Source organism: Nymphaea colorata, chromosome 12 (assembly GCF_008831285.2).
Source record: "Nymphaea colorata isolate Beijing-Zhang1983 chromosome 12, ASM883128v2, whole genome shotgun sequence".
Classification (NCBI taxonomy): Eukaryota; Viridiplantae; Streptophyta; class Magnoliopsida; order Nymphaeales; family Nymphaeaceae; genus Nymphaea; species Nymphaea colorata.
This window is the reverse complement of record NC_045149.1, coordinates 9,888,561-9,914,312: the sequence shown is the minus strand read 5'-3', so window position 1 is coordinate 9,914,312 and position 25,752 is coordinate 9,888,561. Positions and strand designations below refer to the sequence as shown.

At 37.4% G+C, this 25,752-nt stretch overlaps 1 protein-coding gene across 1 annotated transcript in view; it reads right to left on the bottom strand.

Moving 5' to 3' along the window:
• LOC116265703 (vacuolar protein sorting-associated protein 54, chloroplastic) overlaps positions 1-25,341 on the bottom strand; it is a 48,419-nt gene extending 23,078 nt beyond the window's left edge. The window contains exons 1-12 of the mRNA XM_031646512.1: positions 23,976-25,341; positions 21,238-21,300; positions 19,303-19,382; positions 12,390-12,501; positions 10,514-10,588; positions 6,814-6,970; positions 6,619-6,707; positions 4,258-4,520; positions 2,970-3,141; positions 2,779-2,862; positions 1,870-2,231; positions 1,496-1,649 (exon numbers count right to left, since the gene is read on the bottom strand). Coding sequence (XP_031502372.1) covers positions 1,496-1,649; positions 1,870-2,231; positions 2,779-2,862; positions 2,970-3,141; positions 4,258-4,520; positions 6,619-6,707; positions 6,814-6,970; positions 10,514-10,588; positions 12,390-12,501; positions 19,303-19,382; positions 21,238-21,300; positions 23,976-24,848 — 2,484 coding nt within the window. The 5' untranslated portion in view covers positions 24,849-25,341. The remainder of the gene's footprint in view (positions 1-1,495; positions 1,650-1,869; positions 2,232-2,778; positions 2,863-2,969; positions 3,142-4,257; positions 4,521-6,618; positions 6,708-6,813; positions 6,971-10,513; positions 10,589-12,389; positions 12,502-19,302; positions 19,383-21,237; positions 21,301-23,975) is intronic.
• Between the last annotated feature and the right edge of the window lie 411 nt (positions 25,342-25,752).

Here is a 25,752-nt window from a genome sequence, read left to right as displayed (position 1 = left end):
ACATCACAACTAATACTGTATTCCATGAGAGGACAAAGCACATTGAAGTAGGTTGCCATTACATCTATGACATGGTTCAAACGGAAATCATCTCCACCATACATGTAGCCTCAGAAGATCAAGCAGCTGATATCTTTACTGAAGTTTTGCGTATTGTGGAGTTTTTTAGATGTTGTGACAAGCTGAGGGGGAGTGTTGAATAACATTTATGTTAGGTGGTGTTTCGAATATTTAGTAGTTTTAGGAAAGCTCTTTATTAATAATTGTTTTAGACTTGGACTTATTTTGTAATTTGTTGGTTTCACCCTTATTCTCTTTTTAACATGAGAGATTAATGAGTATCGAATTGGTTTCTCTCTCTCTCTCTCTCTCTCGACCTCTTCTCTCCTCCCTTCTGGTCTCACGCAACAACATCATTATAATTCTTGGGTTTTTATGGCAAGGTTTTCTTGGATATCTTTTGGAGAAGTTGTTCTTCTCATGAAAATCTCTGAAAAAGTTCAGTAATCTTTTTAAAAAATGAAAAGATACCAAAGATCCTAAAGATTAAGTCAAATTAAAATAAATGAGACACTAATAAGAGAACACAAAAGTAACTAAAGAAAATGATAAAGATGATGATAAATCATTCAATGTAAGTTTAAAGTTTAAACAATGATAACTCAAACTAACATTTAAGAACCATAGTATCAAGAAAGATATCAGACATAGCAATTTAGCAAAGTCACAAATCAAAATTAGAAAATATAAACTAGTAGATACACAACTAACGACTAGCAAACTGGCAAATTTTTGTAATGATGACAATGCCTTTTTGTAAACAACTTCAGCAATAGGAACAAAAAATGCAAATGCAATTGGAGTGCCATCCCCTCACTCTCAGATGCATGCACGCGCACACACACAACCCATTGGTGTCTCATCCAACAACTTTTACTTCCTTTTTGGGATAAATGTAACCATGCAAATAGACTCGGAATGTCTAAGACTGCAGGAATTCACAAAAAATTAAGTTTTAATGTGTTGGAATGTCCAAAATTTGGGAATAAAAAAAAATCACAGTTTTGTGTAACTAGGAATTTATAGCGCGAAAAGGTAATACCATTGATTTTTTGAACCATCAAACAATTCACTTTATACATCAAAAAACTCAAGATTTTTCTATTCCGACATTTTTGGACTTGCAAAATTCATGGTAAGGTTAGATTTCTTAATTCTTGAACAAGAAAAACCTAAGCATGCAGAGGCTAGCTGCCACCATAGAAAAGAGATGAGGTGGATAGCTGAATCTAAGCCCCCACTGCACAGATGCACACACACACCCTTGCAACTGCACATGCACACACACACCCTTGCAACTGCACATGCACAGAGGAATTACTGAGTTCAAGTAAACTCGCACCTATATTTACCTCCATATCAGCATATGATTTCAGAATAGGTTAACATTATAAGTAAAATTTGGAAAAATATCCACCTACTAATACATGTATACCTGCATGGCACGAGCTCCAAGAACAAGCTGACACGTACGAGTATTGAAATGCTTCAAAATCTCCACAATGCGGTGAACTACCTCGGAAGAAAGTGCAGGCAAAGACTTACTTATGTCTATATATTCAGAGAGCATTTTTAGCAAAATTAAGCCACTGCAGGAGGACAGCAAGCATCAGTAGATTGGAATCAAATTAATACATGAAAAATATGCAGCAAGAAAAAACAGAAAAAGAGAAAGCACCAGCTGTATTGCTCCTGGACATGGAAACATAATACACAAATTACAAATTGAAAACAAAGAAACACTTAAAATAGAACATCCACGAAATAGTTAATACAGTATTTTGTACTGTGTGTACAAAGAGAACTAACCAGTTTACCATGTGATAGCCAACACCACCATAAAAAAGCATCTGAGATGCTGTTTTTCCATGTTCTTTTGTACTTCGATCATCGGAATGGTGTGATATATTTGAAATTTCTAGTGCTTTATCCTGGCCATTAACTGACTTTGCCAATGTAACATCTTGCTTCACATTTTTAGATTGCTGTTCATTGGAAATGTAAACCTTTGTTGAGGTTGTCACTGCAGGCCCTGATGCATCATCACAAGTGGGGTCATCTCGCCCTATTTCCCCAGAAGAAGAAAAAGAATTGCTGATGGTCTGAAATTCCTCAGGAACATCGACTGAGACCCATGTTTCTTGATCAAGAACAGCTGTAACTTTTTCCATCTACAACAATGAAACCTCACATTGATTACTTATTAGAAACACAATGCTAGCAACAGAAGGAAGAGCTTTAGCAGAAACTGATGTATGACATTTAGGTCCCAATGTGAAATATTGACAGAATAGAATGCCCTCAATCTAAGTACCATACTTCTGTAAGGTCCCTATACTCGTGTCGCCAAACTGACATGGCTAAGAGGGTAATTGGGCACAGGTGGGCACCTCAAGGTACTTTACTTTTACTAGATTTAGTTTTTTTTCACTCAGTTTTCATTCTATTTTGTGAGTTATTGGTCACTAACATCATAACATGTACTATTTTTACTTATTATACTTGTTGATTTAAATGTTGCTCCCATTTTGAAACTTTCATGACATTTTGCATATATGTGTATACTCTCAGTTTTTCATATTCTTGTGCCTGTACCTACATCTCCATACCCGTACCCAAACTCATACTCGCACCAATGTGACTTAGCCCTCAATACAAATTGACACAAGCACAATCAAATGGTGTAGGAAACAAGAAGGTAAGGGTAACGTAGCTTACACGGGCGACATGTTGAAAGTCAACAAAAGCTTTGGATTGTGACTGTAATGTACCACGAATACTGTAACCGAGCCTTCCACCAATCTGTTTTGGATGGGGAGAACAAGAAATTGCCATATTCTCAATTCATAAAAAGACTATAATAATGCAGTTACAAAGGTATATTTAAAAAAAAAAAAAAAATCAATTACTTTCTCTGTAGCTGATATAAAGTCCTGAGTTATGTTATGGATGCTCAAAAACTCTTGCAACCGTAGCCTAGGGTGAAGCTGTGCTCGAACACCAAGCAGCTTAGCCCATCTACCATGTGCAGCATCACAAGCTGCAAAAATAGCTTCAGTATTTTCCCTTAGTACGTCAGCCCTGTTAAAAAACAAAGAATCAGCCTTCTAACAAGTTTTGACAGTATAAAGATCTCCTAACACATACTTTTGAATAAAAGAGAACAGATCAGTCAATTCATAAAATAATTACAATACAAAAGAGAAGTCAGAAGCCGCTTGTACAAGGGAAAAAATGCAGCATGTATGCTTACATTGCCGATCATCACTTAGCCCTAAGCAAGCTTGAAATCCAATTAAAGGTCATCAACTGTGTGCTCAAATTCTTCAAAGAAATGAACAAAGCTATGCCACTAAAAGTGCTCAACCTGTCCTCCTCCACACAACGAAAGGACGAGTAAAGGAAAAGCAAAAGAAAAAACCAGGAGCAAGATGGAGACTTTGAAACTCTTTCACCCCAGTCGACATGTTCAGAGACCAAACAAGAAAAAAAAGAAGATTTAGAGCTAAGAATTCTCAAAAACAATACATTTTGCTTTGCATGCCCAAGGTGCTCCAGTCCACATGCCTCAGCTGCCATCTGTGCACCTAGGCCATATGTCAAATGAGTTCAGTTGCAAGGTGCAGGCATGTATATGTATATACATATAAACACTCACTTTTCCTTCACAAGGGGTTGCATGCAGGGCGACCTTGCATAAAGAAAATGTGAAAACTGTCAACATGGCAAGCACCATGTTGATGGGCATCATTTATAAAATTGCACTCAAAAGCAACATAATTATACTTATTATCAAGTTTAAGAATAAGTTGGCTCGTTTCAAACTGCACATTAAACTTACTCTTTGGAGCTATTAGTATTTGACTTTATTAGAAATTTTCTTCCCTGTGAAAGACCGCTGTATGATTATTTCCTAGCTCATCCTCCCCTAGCATTTTCTTTATCACACAAACTAAGATACAACTATCTTAACTACTATTGTTTGAAATTTTCCAGGTTCTTATTCAAGAAACCAATTTGAATATTGGGAGATAAATAGGTTAAAGCCTTAAGCTGAACTGTCAGAGGTTTAAAACAAAACGGATAGAAACAAATGCACACAAAATTACAAAAGAAAATACCATTGGCACAAAATTTGAGATGCAAAAAAAAAATCAGAGATTTGGCATAAAAGGTGAACTTAATATATCATATAACCTGAAATTCTTCGAAACATTAGATGCACTTGAAGCCTCGTTGGGCCTTCCCGGAAGCAGATCGACCTTGGTTGTGCTTCTTTGGATGGAATATGGCACATGTGGATCTGTTTGATAATTTTCTTGAGCAGCTTCTGCAGCAGCAGCTGTGGCAGCTCCCAGTGCAACTGCAGCAGCAACAGAATCCGCAGCATATGAACCATCTAGACCACCCATGATCCACTCAATAACCTTTTTAACTTCAGCTGCCATCACCAAATGTGCCTAGAACAATCACAAGTACTACTGTTGGTCTCTTAGGACTCAATCACAGTGATATATGGGCAGCAACATTAAAAATTACTCAAAAAGGTTCAAAAACCATTTGAAACCCCAGAAAGAAACCCAACAAGAGAGATCTCTTTCCAAACTATTTTTACTTTAATAGACCAATGAACCTCCTTAAGCACATCAAACTATAACAAAAAATGGATTATACAAGTCAATCAATTCATGAAGTCAAGCAACACCTTACCCAATCAATGTGTGGACTATTTATGGATAGTCTCCAAAGGTGAATAACTGAACCACCAGAAGCGGATCAATTACTTGCCACACCATTTACAACAAGTCAATCAATTCAGCTTGTGCATTTTGTTTCCCATGTTTGTGCAAAAAAGCTTGCTGGGTAGTTTTAAACTACGAATTTAGAGTAAGTGAAAGTTGGAACCTGTGACATATGATGGCATGCAGTTGGAAAATGCTAAATAGAAACTTGGAACGGCTAATAATCGACTTGGGGCTTTTTAATAACTTAAAAACTAAAACTTTCTGCAGACAGTCACCGCTTAGTGTTTTTATAGTAGGCTACTAGCATTGTTCTTTGAAGTTTAAACTATAAACAAATGAACTTGATACAAGTCTCTCAAATTCAACTTAGAAATTTTCAGTTTACGTGCTTAACTTTATCCTTGGCAACCACATACTTAAAGCTGCACAAGATATAACTACAAAATTCCATATGCAACAGAACTAACAATTTACATTGGATGTTGTATATGTTTATCAAGAACCAATTACAAGCAGAATGCATAATGTCTGCCCAGCAGACAGCTGGTTATGGGTTTCAGACTTCATTGCGGCGCTTCTGCTCCAGAGCCCCAATGGGCTCACACCAAGAAATGTTCCTGGGGTTCAAAGTGTTACAAAATACTTGTAAGTACATGTATATATTTCAGGTGCATATATATATATATAACCTCTCATATACCTGTGCACAGGACTTATTTGTACTCTTTATTTCTTTTTGTACTCATTTTTTGTTTTCTGTATTTTATTTTCTGTTTTGTATTTATTTTTGTATTTCTTGTAGGAGATATTGGAGTCCCCAACGGCTACATTTCTAGCCATGAGCCCTTATTCTTTCTTGATAGAAGTTCTCTTTTTATTCTCTTGGATGTTTTTCTTGGTTAGGCCTTAGTGCCTGGTATATGTGATTATATGCTGCTTGCTGTTGAGAGGTTTCTCATTCTGGTGTTACTAGCTGGTTTTGGGCATTAATGCCTGTTTCATGATTTGCTTGATTGCTATGTTCACAGCAATGTATTGGGCCTTAGTGCTGCATCTGTCTGCTGCTTATTGCTATTAACAGCAAGTTTAGAGTACCATTGGTGCATCGGTTCTCTCATTACTGAGAGAGGTTTCTCGTTGTGGAGTACTATACATATACATATAGATAAATACATACATACATACATACATATATATATATATATATATATATATATATATATATATGCGCTTGAGTATTGTGAAGATTGTATGTTATAGTCTTTCAAAGAGATTCAAAGATTAAGGTTTCCTAACGCAAGGTACCTTCACCTAAGAGATTTACATTTTTAAGGACGCAAATGCAGGTATGTGAGCTTAAACCAGTAAAGCCAAGCCTCTCACAAGAGTGCCTCAAGTGACATCTGGTTCATCCACAACTGTCTGTAGCTGGCCGTTGGAACCATTCTCTTTTGGATCCTCAGCTCTTGTCATAGGTTATTGAACCAGTTTCGCATGCTGTGAATTCACCCCATTTTTCTTTAGAAGCTGCATGAGCAAGTGTTTGCCCTTTAGCCATGGAAGCTTGGGCACCTGCTCTGATAAACCTAAGAGTAATAGGTATGGTGTGGACACCACCAAAATCAAGCTTTCTTACCCATGCATAGACAAACTTTCATTGCCCTCTCTTACAAAAGGAATATACCACATGCTGTACCAGGCAGAAATAAATAAATATATATACATATAAAAAAATGAAATGAAACCTTGCTTATACTGAATTCATTAAATTATGTCTGCAATTCGAAAAAATAAACCAAAAAATATGACTAACCTGTACAATATTGAAGATAGCAGTCAGCAGCATAACAAAATTATCAGGCGAAAGGCTCCTTAGCTTATTTGCAAGGGATAATCCACCACCTGGGTCATAATTAATAAGGTGATAAATGCTGGAAAGGAACCATCAAAAACATCAACAACTGAAAATTGAAGAAGAAACAGAAAAAATTAAAATCAAAATTTGTACCATCAGAATCCACTGGTCTTTCTCCAGCCTGTAAATCAGAATCCATAGGACGAGCAGCCAAAACTGGAAGTAATGATGCAACTGTTGTTTTAATAGCAGTTTTCATGTTGCCAATGAGAGTTTCACGATACATTCTTAATACAGCAGGAAGTTTTGCCTGAAACAAAATCAACAGAATCATGACGACACAATTAGAGTCATGATGATATGATACCATTCTGAAATTGAATTTTCTGGAACTCTGCTAGCCTATTGTAATATACTATCATCATATCCATTTAATTTTGGAAACTGCCCAACCATGAAAAACAAAAAACCTTTACACAAAAAAGAATTAAAGCACAAAGATGAAAACATTTGTGAACTAACTATCCTGCATCAAACAAAAACAAGCATCAGTACAAATAACAAATCCCTGAAAAGAGAAGGGAAATCAGCAAACGGCAAAAAACAAAGAAGAAAGCAACTGTAGGGCTGATGAGATGTCAAATGTGTGTGTGCATGTGTGTGTGTGTGTGTGTGTATAGGGCTCACAGAATATGCTGACTAAGTTAAATGAGGATTATGTGGACTGATTATGAGTGTCTGATCAACTTTATTGAGTGGTTCACATGCAAATTGCTTTTCAAAAAGATAAATGCAAACTTGTATTTCAACTTTGAAAAAGTGACTTTGAATGTGGCATCTTGTAAACCATTAATCAATTGATTGAACGGTCCCTAGCTCAATCCACATAGCCACATATGTCTATATATATATATATATATATATATATATATATATATATATATAGAGAGAGAGAGAGGAGAGGGAGAGAGAGTAATTGACAGATCCCAGACCACTAGGTCAGGGCTGAAAACTAGACTCTCAAGATGGATTGTTTAAAGTTTAAACTCTCTTTTGCACGATATGATCCTAAGAATATCTGATGAAAAACATATATTAAGTTAATCATTTTTTGAGTCGAATAACGTTTTTATAGTAATAGAAAAATCAACAGCTCATACAACATTAGAACTTTACTAGTAGAAAAATCAACATTTTTTAGAAAAAAAAAAACTTGAATTAGGACTTGTTTTATGTTAAGCTAGTGTTTATAACTTTATAGACATTCTAAAACGTTCATTGTTTGTTTAAAAATATATTGTTAAGTGGTTCAGTTTGTATCCCTGACCTAAGTGGTCTGGGATATACCAATTTTCCTATATTTTATAATTTTCCTATATTTTGTGTGTGTGTGTGTGTGATTTTTGTTTTGTAGGTTCCTATTTGTACCTTATTGACCAGTCTCTGGGATTACACCCAACAGCTAGTCTAAAGGGTTTGTCTCCCTTTCATTGTGCATAAATATCAGGGAATAGCCCCCTTTAACATATGCTTCCTTAAGAATTTGGCATGTTCCTGTGAGTCGTCATATTTGTTTTGCCTTAAGGCCCTTAACTGCTTGTGACTCCTTTGTGCATCTTGTTAAAAGATTTATTTCATTTGCATTTGAGCATCATTTTCCTGAAAGTCCATAAGCATTCAAATTCAGATTCTTTTGCTTCTTTATGACTGAGAACCTTGAAATTGGTGGTTTGACCAACTGATTTCAGGACTTTGAGTCATTATTCCAGATCCTTACATCTTCATTCTTCTTCCTTCTGTCCTTCTCCATCCTTTCACATGGAAGACAAGGCACTGTATATCACCCCTATCTCAAGCTAATTCTACTGGTTATGTTACAACATCATAAGTAGAGCATCACATAAGGTCCTTCGGGATTTATTAATGAATTGGAAATTAAACCTTAGTTTATTATGAGAAAAACCACTAATCAACAGGTAAAATAGAGGACAATTAGAGGGTGTTTGTTTCAGGAAGGAAAACAACAGAATGGACAGTCTTATCCATTCTTGATGCAGGCCTCAAGAGTTACCAAATGTGGAACAAAATGTTCTTCACATTCTCTGTGGCCTTGATTTTGCATTCCCCTAAATAGATGGATCTCTCATGTGGAAGAGTGTTGAATAATGTATGAGGACAATAGCTGAAGTTGGAGCTTTCTGGATCTATTTTTTCTTATAATATTCTTATGAGGGGTTGTTTCTTCTAATATTAAGAATGTCTCGGAAGCAAAAAAAAAAAAAAAAGAAAGCCCTTCCAAATTTCCAATTTGAATGTACTCACATTGGTTTCTATAAAGCTTCTAATTCTGAAATTCAGGAAACATGAATTGTAAGAATAAAAAGGTTAACTTGGCAAATGGAAACTTTTTCACCCGTTAACACCATTTCCTTAGAAGTAGAGTTCCCTGAAAACACCAAAAGCTGAGTAGCTGGTATAGTTCTTTCTTCAAGGTCCCATCTGCAACGTCAGAGTTACAAGATGCTTCTGAACGTAAATATCAGATTCTCTTGCAAGAATAATAAAACCAAGTGTTCCATCTGTTTGAAAGCATTTAATTGACATTTCTAAAGTAATTAGTTCTGTAAATTCAAAAATGCATGAGAATGCTATATATATATATATATATGAAGCAATCGGACTGGTTTACACAATAGGGAAACTTTCCCGTATGTAAGGTAGAGTGTAAAGTTTTCGTTGCTTTTAGCCTTAGAAGTGTGAACACTTCATGCAACAAGAGAGTTCGTTGCACCATAAATTGGAATTAGTTTATTTAGTATTGAAGGAATGCTGATGCTGTACATGATTGTCATCATGATATATGTCAAATTCAAGTTTGTCCTACCTGCTCATGAATCAAATGGAACATTGCATCTGGACCAATGTTTAAAAGTTTGATTGAAGACTCAACCTGGTCTCAAAATTGGAAAACCTAGGAACTGACAAGGACCGAAGAAGCCATGGGATGACCAGACCAAGTCATCAGAGTTTTAGCTGAGTTCCGCCTGACTCACAGGTTGGTTTAACCAAGTCATTCTTGTATCTAATGTGTGTTTGTTACATAAACATGCCATGTAAAGGATATCAAATGTTTTGTGTATACATAAATGATGGATACACGTCTACTAATAAAGTACTGTAGTCGTTTACCAACATTAACTTTTTATAGATACATATAAATTTATTATACATATTATACATAATATAACAATATTATAATGAACTAAAAACACTAGTACATATATAAATATACTTCATGTGAAAAATAAAAGTGGTTGAAATCAGACTAATCCACTAAGTTGACGGCATGTGATGAGTCAATCGACTCTGAGTCAAGTTCCAAGTCACTGAGAGTTCAAAACCTCGGTCTGCATATCTTTGTCCAAAGAATCAAACGTCAAACAGAAAAAATATTCTCCAAAAGAAAGCATGTCAGTCTGGTCTAGTACAAAGTATTATGGATACGGTACTGTACTGGATACTATGTCCTGAAATCAAACAACCACTTAGGGGACAAACCTGATCTTCATGAACCACATGAGCAAGATGCATGAGACAGGTCCAAGAAAAAGTGAAATTTTTTGAGGCTGCTATGTTGGGAAAAAAAATACTGAAACAGCTCAAAATCAATGAAAGACCATGACTTGGCATCAGAATCAGACAATATCCAGTCCTTAGAGTAGTATGGTAACAAAACGAAGAGTGGTTATGTCAACAAATTGCAAAATAGAAGAACAAGAATGGGCCAGAATGAAGTGCCCAACAGCAATGATACATAGAAAATTGAAACAACAAAGATAGTTGTGACACTTACAGTTCTCAACAAACCAATAATGATGGGAAGAAGCCGTTCACGAAAACCAGAACTTTCTTCTTCATCTAACATAAGCTGCATTTGGATCGAGATTGTCAAGAGCAAAGTGAAGAAACAAGAACACAAATAACAATATTGAAAAATAAAAAAAGGAAAGCAAATGTAGGTCGAAGTGGGATTATTAGCATGTCTATGATAGCAATCTTTCAGAACGAGAATTTGGTAGAAGAGGTAAAGCCATATAAAATCCCAAATCCCATCTCCATGAGGTGATACCAAACATATATAGACATACATACATATATATATATATATACCATTGTCATAAATATCCTTCTCGGATTTTTGTCAGCAAGGCTTTCCTCAAGTACTTTTCGGCAAAGCTGTTTTTTCGGAAAAATATCGGGAAAATCTTGGCGAATTTTAAAAAAATAAAATAAATGATAAACTAATATAAAAACATAAAAAAAACTAACTAGATAAGCAAGAAATGAAAATTAGAAAATGGAAACTGGCACTCTAATAAATAACAAGAACACAGGTTTTCTAATGGCTGAAGGCTGAAGCATCGAATGGGATGCTCTTCTAGGTTTCCAACAACCAACCTTCAACGCAGGTTATCACTCGTCACTCCTCAAGCCCTCACAATCAAACGCAGCTTCCTCACTTCTCAAACGTTCACCAAAGAGGCAAACACTCGGTAAAAGGTTAGGCACAGCTGGAAGACACAGCTTCCACTCTCACGTCTCACAAGAAAGGTAAAGTTAATAAACCAAGTTCACTAAAGTTAGAGTTAAGTACCCTTTTTGCCATTAAAAAGAAATTTCAGTTCAAAAAATACCCTTTGTTTCTTTACTTTTAACACGTTATACCCTTCTTTAGCAAAAGAATTCATCACATGCAGTTTTTATGAATTAAAACCGTGCGCAAGAACATATAAACAGCACAAAAATTCAGTGGCAAAAAAAACATGATTTTATCATGATAATATCACGATAAATATTTTCTGATGATATTTTCAAAATATCGTATTTTTTGGCTTTTTTTCATTTTCCTCCTTTTTAATGTTTATCTCGCAATATTTTTTAAAATATCACGATATCTGTGACACTATTATTATATACAGTATACACACACTGTGTCATGTGTGTGAGTGTGTGTGTGTGTGTGTGTGAGAGAGAGAGAGAGAGGAATTGATAGATCCAACTTAGGTTGAGAACAAATTCAGACACTCAAATTACACATTTAGACATGTTTTAACTTAATCTGATTCTGCAAATATGTTTATTACTACTTATTTATTACAAATATGCCTTGGCTTAAATTGATTTTATCAAAGCCTTGATCTTTTCCATCAATTTTTTGTGTTACAAGAGCCCTTGATTTTTTATTGACTTATAACTTGTACTGCAAAAGTACAGAGAGAAGAAAAGAAGAAGAAAAGATGATGATCCCAATTTTATAATGACAAAAAAGGATAACAGTTGATGATGAAAAAAATGTCAGAGAGAAAAACTACAATGTTTGTCACTCAGACATGACGCCAGTTGATGAAAAAAACATGCATGCACTGGATTGATGAAAAATAGAGATGATTTGAGACAAAAGTTGTCAGCTAACACAACCTTGAAATATAATAACAAACCAAATCAAGTGTATTGGAGTAAGTATTTTCAACAGGGCATCATTGATAAGGTCAAAATCTGCTCTACCATCCTCCAATGGCCTCCCTCTTGCTGGTCTCCAGGTACTCCCTTTATCCCACACATTTTGTAGAACAAGATACTCCTCACCATTATTCACTTAAGGTAAGGAGGACAGACCCTTGTTTATCAACAAAGATAAAAGCAAGACAGATTATTTCAAAGAAACTTACATCCTCCTCCCTCCCCACAGCAGCTGGACGAGCACCTTTTTCTTGTGGTTTGCCTACATCCATGTCTTTGCCATTGTGTATGGCTGACCTTACGAAGTCCGCTGCAAGAATGCTACAAGAATGAATTCCAAATGTCAAACTGTAAGCAAGGAACATGTGATATTTCAAATGTTTCCTACATAGCAAAATTTTATGAAAAGAACTGTACACAAAAAAAACACCCAAAAATCTGAAATCAATTTCACAAATAACTCATACAAAAGAATGAAACAAAGATCAAAGAAATTAACAGTTGTTTGTCAAACCCTAATAGGTTTCAACCAGTCTTTTAAAATTGCTGAGTCAACCCATTGACTTGGTTGACTTTGTTTGACTCAGACTATTACCAAGTTAACCCAATAGGAAAACTCATTTACAGCCAAAACTCGGCCTAACTCCGCTTGACTCAGCTGAAACTCAGTTTGACTCGGCTGAAACTCAGTTTGACTTGGCAATCTAGTGATAAAATTCATATTATACAATCAACAAGGGGTTAGCTAATTGCTACTTAATTACTTAATTTTTATATGATTTTCTAATTTATAATGGGACATAAAATTTTAAAATTAAAGTTCATTTATTAAATTTGCATATTGCAAATACAAACTTAAAGCTGATTAGGCTTCACTTCATTTATGGTTATCTACTTGTTTCAATTTTTAGATCATTTTGGCTCTTTATCTTTTGGAATTCTAGTTTTAGATAATATATACATGTTTAGTTTGTTAACTATTAGATAGTTGTAGATATTGAATATATTGATTTTAATGTTTGTTTCTTGTCAAATTGTTCATTGATTGAAACTTGCTACTCAGTTATGTTGAAAGATGCAACTATAAAGTAGCAGCAGCTATTTAGTTGTCCAGGTTCTTATCATCATATGAGTAAATATGACTTAATTATTACTCACTTGATGTTAAGTTACTTTATTTATGAGTTATACATATGTTCAAGTCATTTTACAACCTTTTTATGTTTGAATGACAACTTAAATATTATTTTTCCTTCAAAAAAAATATTTAACAAAACTCAGCCCAAGTCACAAGTCAAGGACAGATGAGTCCCAAGTCACATGGGTTTTAAAACATTGGTTTCAACTATCGCAAGTCACAACAAACAGAACTATCTTGAGATGGTTTAGAAGAAAATGCAGGAGAAAACTCTACGAATCTTCAAAGGAAACAAGATAAACAATCTGAATGATTTGAAGAACTAAGATAAAATCCAGGTAACAGGTGAACACAGCTATATGCCAGATCAGTGCACATACAAGGATGCCCATAAGAAACAAAATCTGAACTAGGCCAAGTTTATTCATATTGGTCCAGGGTCTATTAGAATTGGCATGAATCAGCTGATTTGAATCCGATCGGTGGCAAGGTGATTTGATTCTATGGCCAATTCAAGAGTGTCACATCTCATATATTAGCTCTTTTTTAATGTATTTTTCAATTGATTTTTTTGAAAAATGATTTTTAGTTTTTTTGGCTCATTCACCTGAATCCGTGAAACTGGTTCACCAAATAGGCAGCCTCGCCAATTCAGTTCAGAAACTGATTTTAATAACACTATGGTGGTATGGTCAACCCAATAGCCCGCATGATATATACACACAAGTTGGTTTCAGATCTTTCTCTAAAGTCTAAACATGATACAAGTACAACTAGTGAGGATAGCCCCAACTTTAATCTTCAAATAGCACACAATTTCTGGCATTGATATTACTACAATAAGATGCTAGTGAGCATATCCGTCAACCAGAATCTAGTCAGAGCAAACTAGCAGGTTTTAGCAACAAGACAAGCAGCTTATCAACAACTTCCGCAATGTATATACCCATGGACCACTGTCACTCAATCTGCATCTTCCCATTTTCATATCTAGACTAGCATCACATTCTAAAAAATTATGCAGATTGTCTTTTAACTGGTTGGCTTATTCTGATTGTTAAAGTTTTCTAGAGTCTTTCTGAAATATTAGAAAGTGGAACCGGGTCTACATGAGAAAAAGTTTTTTTTTCTCTCTCTCTCTCTCTCTCTCGCCTCCTTCTTCCTTCAATCTACAACATGGTATCAGAGTATTATGTGGCGAAGACTCAAATTCTCACAGGCAGTGACTTTTCAGACTTAGTAGATACTTATAATAGACTGAGTCACCTTGCAGTCACTCTTACTCGGCCTACGCATGACACCCCAGTCTCTGCACTTGTGATGTCAGGAGGACGTAGCCATAGTTCTTTTGTTGGATCTAGGGGACGTGGTGCAGGACACGACATATTTCAGTGCTTCTATTGTAGTAAATTAGGGCATTTAGAGGATCGATGTTGGGACAAGCATCCCTATCTCCGTTCTGCTGGTCCACCAGAACATGGTGGAGGGAGGACGAGTGCAAGAAAAGGGTCTTCTTCATCTACTGCAACTTCTTCACAGGCTACAGCTTTTATGGTTGAGTCTCCTACATGTTCTTCTACACCTCCATCATATTCTCTCAACTTAAGCAAGGAAGAATATGATCTGGTTCTAACTCAGAGGTCTACCCCTGCCTCGACCAGCACAGCTACAATAGACTCGACTTTCTCTGTTGGTGCCCCTACTAGCTCTGTCACACGGATACTTGAGTTTAGCCCACGTACCCGTATCCGATACGTGGACATGCGTATTCGGATACAGGACATGGCTGGTACACGCCAAAAAATAAACTATTAGTTTAATTTTTTTTTTTCATTTTATCTTTTTTTTGTGATGCATCTAATTATTTTCATGAATAATCCTTTCAAATACTCGGCACTTCTGTGATAAAACAAACTTTTTTATAAGAGTGAACTATTAATTTAATGTTTTTTTTCATTTCATTATTTTTGAGAATATAAAATTTGTCGTATCCGCGTATCTAAAATTTTCAAAATTGTCGTGTCTGTACCCGTATCGCCGTACCCGTATCGTACCCGCACCCATGTGACATAGCCTACTAGTGACCTAGGTATGATATAGATGATTGACTCAGGAGCATCTAAGCATTGTTATAATCAGTCACAGATGTTTTTATCGTTTACCAGGTTCACTACACCACAGCACGTCAGGTTGGTTGATGGCAAGTTGTCCCCCATTTTGGGTAGCGGTGATATCTACCTTAGACCTTTTGGCATCATTACACGTGTTATATGCTCCTCGATTTTCTGTTAACCTGTTATCTGTTAAGCAATTGGCTAGAGATTTATAGTGTAGAGTCACTTTTTATCGTAGTTCATGTTCTTTTCAGGACTTACAAACTGAGAAGATGATTGGTGGCGGCCGTGAACGTGAGGGGCTCTATTTCCTTTCTATCCCTGTAGATGTTACTACATCCTCTTCCACGTCGAAGCCTTATCCTTTGCAGTGGCATCTCAGAATGGTTCATCCCTCGGTGTCCAAGCTTCGTCGCATTTTCTCATATATTCCTGCATCATAGTCTTTCTTATGTGATGCATGCCAGTTAGGCAAGCATACACGTACTAGTTTCCCTTCAAGTCAGAGTCCATCGAGTCAAAGTCTTTTTGATCTTCTTCATATTGATGTTTGGGGTCCAAGTCGAGTTTCCTTTCGTTCACGTTTCTGGTATTACCTTGTTCTAGTTGATGATTTTACTAGAGCCAGTTGGGTATTTTTGTTACGGGAAATCGGAACAGGTCTGAAGTCATCCGTATTATTCATAAATTTGTCAATGAAATAAAAACTCAGTTTGGTGTTATTGTCAAAAATATTCGCACTAATAATGCTCTTGAATTTAAATTTTCAGTTCTACTTCAATTTTATGTCAATCATGGGATTCGACCATAATATACATGTCCTCACACATCCCAACAAAATGGTGTTGTCGAACGCAAACATTGACAACTTCTAAATGTGGCCCACACCCTCATGTTGCATACTCATATGTCTGCCTACTTTTGGGGTGATGCTATTCTTACCGCATGCTATCTCACCAATTGATTGCCCTCGTCTGCCATCCAAGAACGCATTCCCATTCAAATACTATATCCAGATCGACCATTATTTCATATATCTCCCAAAGTTTTTTGGATGCACTTGCTTTGCACACATCTTGGGCCCAAACAAAAACAAACTTGTTGCCAAGCCATCAAATGTGTGTTCATTGGCTATTCTGCCAATCAAAAAGGCTATCGATGTTTTGATCCCCAGAACAAGAAACAGATTGTCAGACGGATGTTACATTCTTTGAGTCTCGTCCTTATTTTTCCACTCCAAATACCACTGTGTCTGAGCTCCCTGTGTCTGTTCCTCTTCCTATTCCCCAAGTATCACTTGAGTCTATCTCTTCCTCTCAACCACTGTCATGTGATCGTTTTTTTTATCCTCCAATAGTCTATACTCCGCGTCAAGGTCCCTCCCCAAACCGCCCATCAGAGTCTTCTCATGAGTAAGTTCCAATGATAAGACTGACTCAGAAAGAAATGATAACTATTCTGCAAATGATCTACCTATTGTCATTCACAAGGACCAGCGACAATGCACAAGGCATCTGATTTCTAATTCGGTTTCTATGGACGATTGGAGCACAAGTTTGGTGCGGTTTGATTGAGCTATGGCTAGTCACACTATTCCGACCTCTCACCACCAAGCGTTATTAGATTCACGATGGAAGCATGCCATGCAGAAGGAAATGGATGCTCTTCTTTCTAGAGAGACTTGGGACCTGGTGGACCCACCGATGGATTGTGATGTTGTCAGCTCCAAATGGGTATTCACCATCAAATATCATTCTGATGGTTTCGTAAAGCGCTTCAAAGTTCATCTTGTTGTAAAAGGCTATATACAGACTTATGGGGTGGAATTCTTCGAAACGTTTTCGCCTGTGGCACGGTTAGGTACTATTCGCCTAATTATATCTCTCACAGTTCAGCAGGATTGGCCTCTTTTTCAGCTTGATGTGAAAAATGCATTTCCATATGGTGATCTCTCTGAAACAGTATATATACAACAACCACCTGGTTTCGAACGACAGGGGGGAGTGTTCCAAGGTATGCAAACTCAAAATGGCTATCTATGGGCTTAAACAAAGTCCCCGTGCATGGTTCCATAAGCTAAGTGAGATTGTCTATAAATGTGGATTTCGAAGATCTCAGCTTGATCACTCATTGTTTATCAAGTGAAGGACTTCTTGTATAGTGATATTGATTGTATATATTGATGATATTGTCCTCACTGAAGAAAGTACTCAAGAGATAGCTCAGACGAAGGAATTTCTACAGAAACACTTTGTTACAAAAGATCTTGGTCAACTTCATTATTTCCTTGGTATTGAAGTGGCTCTTAGTAATAAAGGGATTGTGATGTTTCAAAGGAAATATGTTATTGATCTTTTACAGGAAACAGAGTTATTGGGAGCCAAACGTGCTACACTTCCTATGAATCCTCAAATTCATATTCATGATGATGAATCAGAGGCTTTTGACTCTCGTTCTTACAGATCTTTGATAGGGAAACTTTTATATTTGACTATCACTCGACCTGACATCAGCTTTGTTGTGAATAAGCTAAGTCAATTCATGGAAAAACCTCAAAAAAATCATTGGGAGGCTGCTTTAATGGTCGTAAAATACTTGAAATCAGCCCGGGAAAGGGGTTATAGTTCAAAAAGGGAGAATGTGTGGACATAGAAGCATGTATTGGTGCTGATTATGCAAGGTCAGCAAATGACATGAGATCTACTATAGGTTTTTGTATCTTTATTGGTGGGAATCTTATTTCTTGTTGAAACAAGAAAGAGAATATGGTTGCTAAATCTAGTGTTGACTCTGAATGTAAGGTGATGGCTTAAATTGCGACTGAAATGTCATGGGTCAAATCAATGCTTCTAGAATTGAAAATTTCAGTGAAACTTCCTATGAAGATGTATTGTGATAACAGAGCAGCAACCTATATTGCAAATAACCCTGTCTTTCATGAGAGGACAAAATATATTGAAGTGGATTGTCATTATGTTTGAGATTTGGTATATGAAGGTGTCATTAGCACGATTCATCATTCATGTTTCCTCTGAAGATCAAGCAACTGATATGTTTACTAAAGCTCTTCCCATCGGAAATTTCTTGAGAGGATGTAACAAGCTGAGCATAATTGATATCTATGCTCCAGCTTGAAGGGGAGTGTTAAAGTTTTCTAGAGTCTTTCTGAAATATTAGAAAAAGGAAATGAGTGTACTTATTATTTTCTTATTTTTAGTGGACTGAAATTGTAAATATATATTATCAACACCCTAATCTCTTTTAATATGAGATTAGGGTTACGTGATCAAATAAGAAAAAGTTCTCTCTCTCTCTCTCTAACCTCTTTACCCAGAATTTATTATTAGATGTATCACAACCTTTACCATTTGTCTATTAGTATACGCTTCATCAAACTTTGAATATTCCAGAAGCCAATGCCTCTCGGTTCTCACAACGTTGTGTCACGGGTCCAAAAGCTAAATCTATTCATTGAAAGTCTTATAAGGCCTAGGCAAGCTTTCTGAATGGGACCTAAGAGAAAGTTAGCTGAACCATTCCCAATAACAATCAACCTGGTTGCAGGGATAATCCTATCCTAGATTCCTGTAAGTCCAAGTATGGCCTGACATGAAAGAATCAACACTTGGATTTGGATTGAGCTAAAAGTAATTGGGTGAGGCACTATTTGGCCTGAATAGATTTCAGGCTTGTTGGGCTGTTTGCTATGATTTTCTATCAAATATATCTGTTCACAGAACAAACTAGACAAGTATTAAATTGAAGTAATCGAACTAATTTCTTTTAATCTTTTCAATTATGAGCAAAACATAATCTGGCCATCAAATAGAAAATTTTACTCAAGAATGACTAGCTGAAGCAGTAATATACCTATTGATAGAATCCAGCGACATTGCCAAATGATCACGTAGATGCCGGAAGCAGTGCAGACCAGTCAGCTCATCACTATCCTGAAAGGTTGATATTACTGTAACAACTAAACCACTTATAGGAAAAGAAAAGCATATATTTTGGCATGTCCAATTTCAAAAAATATGATTTCAACATATCCATGCTGCCACCTGAAACAGGTTTACCTGCGCAAGGGGCTTTTTGGTGGCTTCGGGTAGTACAAGGAAACAATGTAACTTACCAAAGAAATAAATAGTCGGAAAACTGATCATTTTCTCATGCTAACATAAGCATGACAATGTACTGACAGCTTTAAAAAACTACAGGAATTCTATCGTGTAATCTTAAAGCAATAACATGACAAATGAATTACTAGTAAAAAAAGGAAATGAAAATGAATCATGGCCTTCGCAGGTAATTTGACTATGTACCTCTACTCCCTAAGGCCTTCTATTAAGGAACACTTCAAGCATCTCTCAACTGCCTGTCTCTCAAAGTGAAAGCTCTGGCAGTAAGTGGACATGTCACTAGGAGGACATCATATAGCATATGCTATAGGACGAGTTGCTTTGCATGCAACATTTAGCAGCTCAACAAACGAAACTATGGACTGTGATAGATAAGACTCCATAACTTTCATTACACTTGATGAGGACTTGCAATGAAAACAGAAATGGACTTTAAGAGCATGTGAACTCGCAGTTGCTCCTTGAGCGACCTCACAAAGGCGATTAATAGTTGGATGCACTAGCTTGCTTTTAGACAAATTTTAGATTAGTTTTTCACATAATTGCAAAAGGGAACAAGAGAAATGTATTTGACCATCTAGACAACCAAGCAGACATATAAGTAGCTTCCAGTGAAGAACAGAACCACGAACTGTTGGTGAGATGATATCCTTTCACCAACTTCACAGGAGATGTTAAAAGGCCTTCATGTGTCATATGTAATTAGCTGTGTTGCATAAAACGCTTAAAAGAACATGAACTGTTGGTGCAAATAGATGTATATATTTTCTTTTGCAGGCTTATTTTCTTCACTGATAAAGCAGCCAATAGTTTTGAGAAACTGACATGAGAGGCCATACAACCCCACCACCCCGGCGCGGAAAGAAGTTTTCATTCTCCTTTTTCACCTTCTTATTTGTCACCATCTTTCTTTCTTTCTTTCTTTTTTTTATTCCTTGCTTCTTTATTCAAAATCCAACAAAAGGTTTGACTAAAGCTAAATCTAATTTGTCACAATCAGAAGTCAGACTAGTTGCTCCAACTCAGTCCAAGTCAATTGGATTATAAATAAATAAATATTGTATTTATATAAAATAAAAGTAGAAACATATATCTATCTTCACAAAAATGCACATGCATATTTATAGGTCAGGGATTAGTCAGCTGGCCAACAACTATGCTCATTTCTCATTAATTGACTAATCTGACCAACTAGTCATGGACTTGAAACACAGGTTGATTGATAAGCGATGCAATCAGCTACTCGGACTAGTCAGGATTTTGACAACTAAGGTTGTGATCCAGTCAGTTACTTACCATTAATCCATCATGTAATTTTTAATTACAGTGCATCTTTTATTCATTGGCCATATCACTGTCAAATGTGCAGCTAACAATAAATAGTTCCAAAGGAAGCAGAAAATATTTTTCCAGGAAAACTCCATATGAAGGTATTAGGGAATTAAGATACTTCACTGGATAAAAATTGAACTAAAGAAATGTCATTGAAGTTAAACCGGTATATGCACGACTGGAAAACCTTTAAATTATATTGGATAAAGACTATAATGACTCTCATGCTACAGTTAAGTGCCTAGGGGCAGAAACAGGTGCTAAACCCTGAACAGTTATCTTTACAAAATAAAGTATGTCATACAGAAAGGACAAATGAATTCAGCAGTAGTACCAGCAAATGTTGCAAGTCATCTGTGACATCTAAAGCACCTGCACAATCTGCTGATGCCAGAAGCTGCAGAAGAAGATTAAACCAATCCATGAAAGATATTCATAATCTAGAGTAAAGAGATCAAGTCAAAAGGTTATTTCCTGCAGAGGAAAAGACTAACTATATAATACTACATGAGTCTAACATGAAATTACACAAGCAGCAACAGATGCATAAAAATAAAGACTTCATTGCAATTATTCAGCTCGAAGTGGGAAAAAAAAAGGAAAGAAGTACCATATTGAAGGACTCTTTGATGGTTACTTGTTTGTATCATCTCCGAAGTAATAAAAAAGTAAACTAAATAACTAATGCACCCAATGGCATCAGGTCAGAACCAAGAAAGAGGAAATCTACAGCAGAAAGCATAAAAATGCCCTCGCATCTGAAGACAATATTGGTTCTAGCATGTTCAGTCCATGGTGCCTCCTGTTTTCAGAAAACAAATATTTATATTAAAAGTTATCACGAAAAATGGCTTCTTCTGCCTAGTATCTTCAGAAAAGCTGTGTTTCCTAGATATCTACGGCTCAAGCCATGTGAGTCCATCATGAGCCACATTCTAAAGTCAGCCATGAGTCAAAACGTATCTGAACACCTTACCAATGGGTTTCTTTAACTCAATTACTCAAATGATGAGGATTATTCTTGAAAGGAATTATATTCAGAGCAAATTAAAAATTTAAGAATTATGTTACCATCTTAGAGAAAGTTCAAGGGAAGGGAGAATGCAAAAGAATGTGAAAGGAAGCATAGGAGAAGCATGACGTGCAAGAGAAAGCATCAAAGAATCATAGCATAGGGTAGCACCTCCCCCATTTTGTTCTGAAGCTTCCTGTAGCCTACCTTACAGGTCATTAAAGGCAAATGTTATTGTTCAAGCACCTTGGTTAGACTAATTTTCAATTGTTAAGAAATAGAAGCAGTAGCAGAATCCAGCCCCCCATAAATTCAAGCGATCCCTTTTCCTTGCAAAGCTTTTTAAGCCCAAGGCAGTTTCATGATTGTATGCTGAATTCATGCAAGGCATCATTTTTTCCTCATTGAAAATGTGACCCATCACCTCCAAATAACAACTAAGAGTTCATTTACAGCTCAATTCCACTAGCTCTAGTTTCTTTCCAGCATGGAATTATGATATTCTATGGCTACATGGTTAACCTGCTCTGCAAGGCTCCAATCTAGAGGGGAAGATTTTCAACCTTTTCTGCTGATGCAAACAATTGAAAAGGAAAGCACATTGAAGATGGAGCCAACATACACAGCCAAAATCTTTCCCAAATTTTATCCAAGACAATCTTTAGCACCTGGTTCTGTCACTTCCTTATGGATGAGGATAACGATGATTTATCAAATCATTTTGCAAAGATTCGACAAAGTTATTTGTTCAAGAACAAGTCAGCGTCAGCGATCAAGCTTGCTAATCTCCCATGTTCTTAAGAACGAATAGAAATATAAAGATCGTCCAGACCTCAGGTTTTGCCACCTAAGAAGGGAGACATGAGTAGCCTGATTCCTGCTCAAAAAGGAACATCTACCTGGTGAGATGGGCTTCCTGAGTTCAAAGAAAATTTGGGCTTCCTGGGTTCAAAGAAACTTTTTCCCTGCCAATGGATGGACTTGAGTTTTAAAAGGCAATGAACGTACAAAAATATCCACACACTCAATGCCACATTGCACAATATTAGGAGTGAATGATCTAACCATATTAAGCCTTTTACCTTGGTGAAGGTATGGAATAGAAGAATCGTGCATTCTACCTCATACGCCCTGTAGTGTGCCTTCTTTTTCGTTTCATGTCCTTTCGTGCACCTCAGAACTATTGAACTTTCCTTGTCTCTTTGAAGGGCATCAAGTAGTATAAAGATAATACTTATTCAGCAAGGGCTTCTAGGGATTAGAGAAATAATCAAATAAACAAATAATGTTTCCCTTCACTGCCTTCTATATCCCTCCTAGAGTATTGCATGGACAAACATTTTGTTTCCCAGCAAAAATGGACTACCAAATCCTTTCATTGTCTCGTCACATTTTCCCATTTTTTATTATCTTGAATGTAACAAACTCCATGTCATGCTCGGATCTTCTTCTCTGAAATTTATGTCTTCCTCCATCATTTTTCTCTTAGGCCCCAACTAATTATTAGTTTGATTTTGTAGGGAGAAGATCTTTGAGATAAGAAACTTTCTCTTAACTAATGTTCTCCTATCATGAAAATCCCTTTTCTCCACAAGCCAAATTATATGAACACAGAGACTGTCAATTAACTCTTCGCTTGGACAGTTTAAGAAGCTATATACGACAGAAGGACAGATAAGAGCCAACCGTCAACCAACATTCAAACCTTTGGAGAATTATACCCGTCAAGGCGTCAACTTCTCAATAGATAAGAAATAATGCAGAAGGTTGTGGTACCACAGCTAACCATTTTCATCAATCACAATTGCAGTCTGCAGAGTATCCTAGGACAACGACTGAAGCGAACAAACTGGACAAACAATGGAATACTTCACATCCCATTTATCTAGATAAACCAACGGAATTACACATGAGATCCAAAAACGACAAACAGACACCAAAATAACGAGAAGCACCTGAGCTACATATCTCAAATTCTTGAAAGCACAGAAATAGTACACGAAATCGTTCATTGGTAAACATATCTCTACTCTGGAAAACATATCGAGAAGGAGGCGCACCAGTTTCAGTGCAGAAAGAGCTTGATTTACGTATAATATCAACCGCAGTTTCTGTTGAAGGGCCAACAAGTTGCTTCTTTTCTTATTCAACTCTTGGACGTTCTTCGCAGAACCCACTAAGTCATTGTCTAGAAGTCTGATCGTCGACTTCAGCTCCTGTAGGCGGCCGCAGGACTCAACAATCCTGCTATTCAAATCCTGCAGTTGCACTTGCGCTTCAAAAAAGGAGTCTGAGCGCAGGGAAATTTCCTTCACCAAATGCAGCTCCACAATGTCCAAGTAATGCGACAGCTTCTCCTGCAGCACGCCGGTCTCCGAGATCGACGAGAAGGGGCAAGCGGCCCGGAACGTGCCCCCGTCTTCCAATGCGAAATCCTCCTTAAAGAACAGAGAAGGAACCTCCCGGAGGCAGGCGACGAGGGATTCACCTTGCCCTCTCACCACCACATCACTATCTCCGACACTGGCGCTGCCGTCCAAGCCCGCCGCGTCCCGCTGCGAATTGAGCAATTCCCTGTTCGTGTGATGTTGAATATCCTCGAATCTCCCGTACGGCTCAGAAATCGACGCCAGATAGGGGCTGAAATCCGATCTAGCGATCTCTGGGAACGTCTTGTTAAGGACGATGGGAGGCAATTCAGTGGGATTTGCAGAGCCGGAAGAGAACCAGCTGGCCCACGAGGCGTCGGAGCCATAGACGCCGGATTTGCCAACGTGGGGATTGTTGAGAATGGAAGCGAGGCTGTGATCTCCTGCATACGACGCCGAATCGCCCTTGGGGAGATCGACTGCCCTCGCGATCGAGTCAGCAATCTCCCTCGACACACCAACGCCACCTTTAGACCTTCCTGCTTGGGAAGGCCCTCTCTCCATCAAGCCCCCAACCCCCGCAAAATCTCATTCAAAAGAAACACCAAGGCTGGATCCCGAGCTCCCAAATGACTCAGATCCAACGGAAGAACGTCGAAAGGCAACCAACTGAGAGAAGCAGCGGCAGCAGCTGCAGCAGCAGAAGAAGAAGAAAGCGATGGCAGGCGAAGATAATCTGCAATTGAGATCGATATTAGTCCTTCCTTCCTTCCTTCCTTCCTTCCTAGGTGGTGTCGGCCAGATCGACGCAATAGAGCTTCGCTTGTTTGAACAGCTTTGCTTAGCTTTTCCGTTTCCTTTTCGTCTGAGGGGCAGGGAGGCGCGATGGCAGATCTGGTTTTTGGCGCGCCCGGGCGCACTGCATTGTAGGTGGGCAGATCAGGACTCGTCAAAGAAACCAGAGCGGCTGAGAGGGTGGGGAGCGCCTGAGACCAGAAGCTATGCCCGTAGCTGCTTCTCCGTCCAGTCCTCCTCTGACTGGTCGCTTACGTCCCAAGCGACCGGGTTCGGATCCAACGCTGGAAACGGCGGTAATGTTTTATGCCACGAGAATCACCCCCGGAGTTGCATCAATAAATTGGATTTCTTTCCCAAGGAGGGCGTTTGATGTGCCTTGAATCAAGGCACTTTTATTCTCACTTTTGAAAAAATGAGATTTCCTTTCTTCAAAAGGCATGTGTATGCCGGAAATGAAAGCCTCGTTGCATAATCAAAATGACTAAATTCAAATGGGAAACCTACCTTGGGAAAGGTCCGATTTTAATTCCAAATTTCTTTTGGCCCGTTTGGGTGGTACATTTTTCTCATGTCTATTATTCCCAACAACAAGTAGAAAGAATACTTGGGTTGCCGAAAGGATGATTTGCTATACTAAAAGTGCAAATGGAGTGTCATTTTTGAGAAGCGA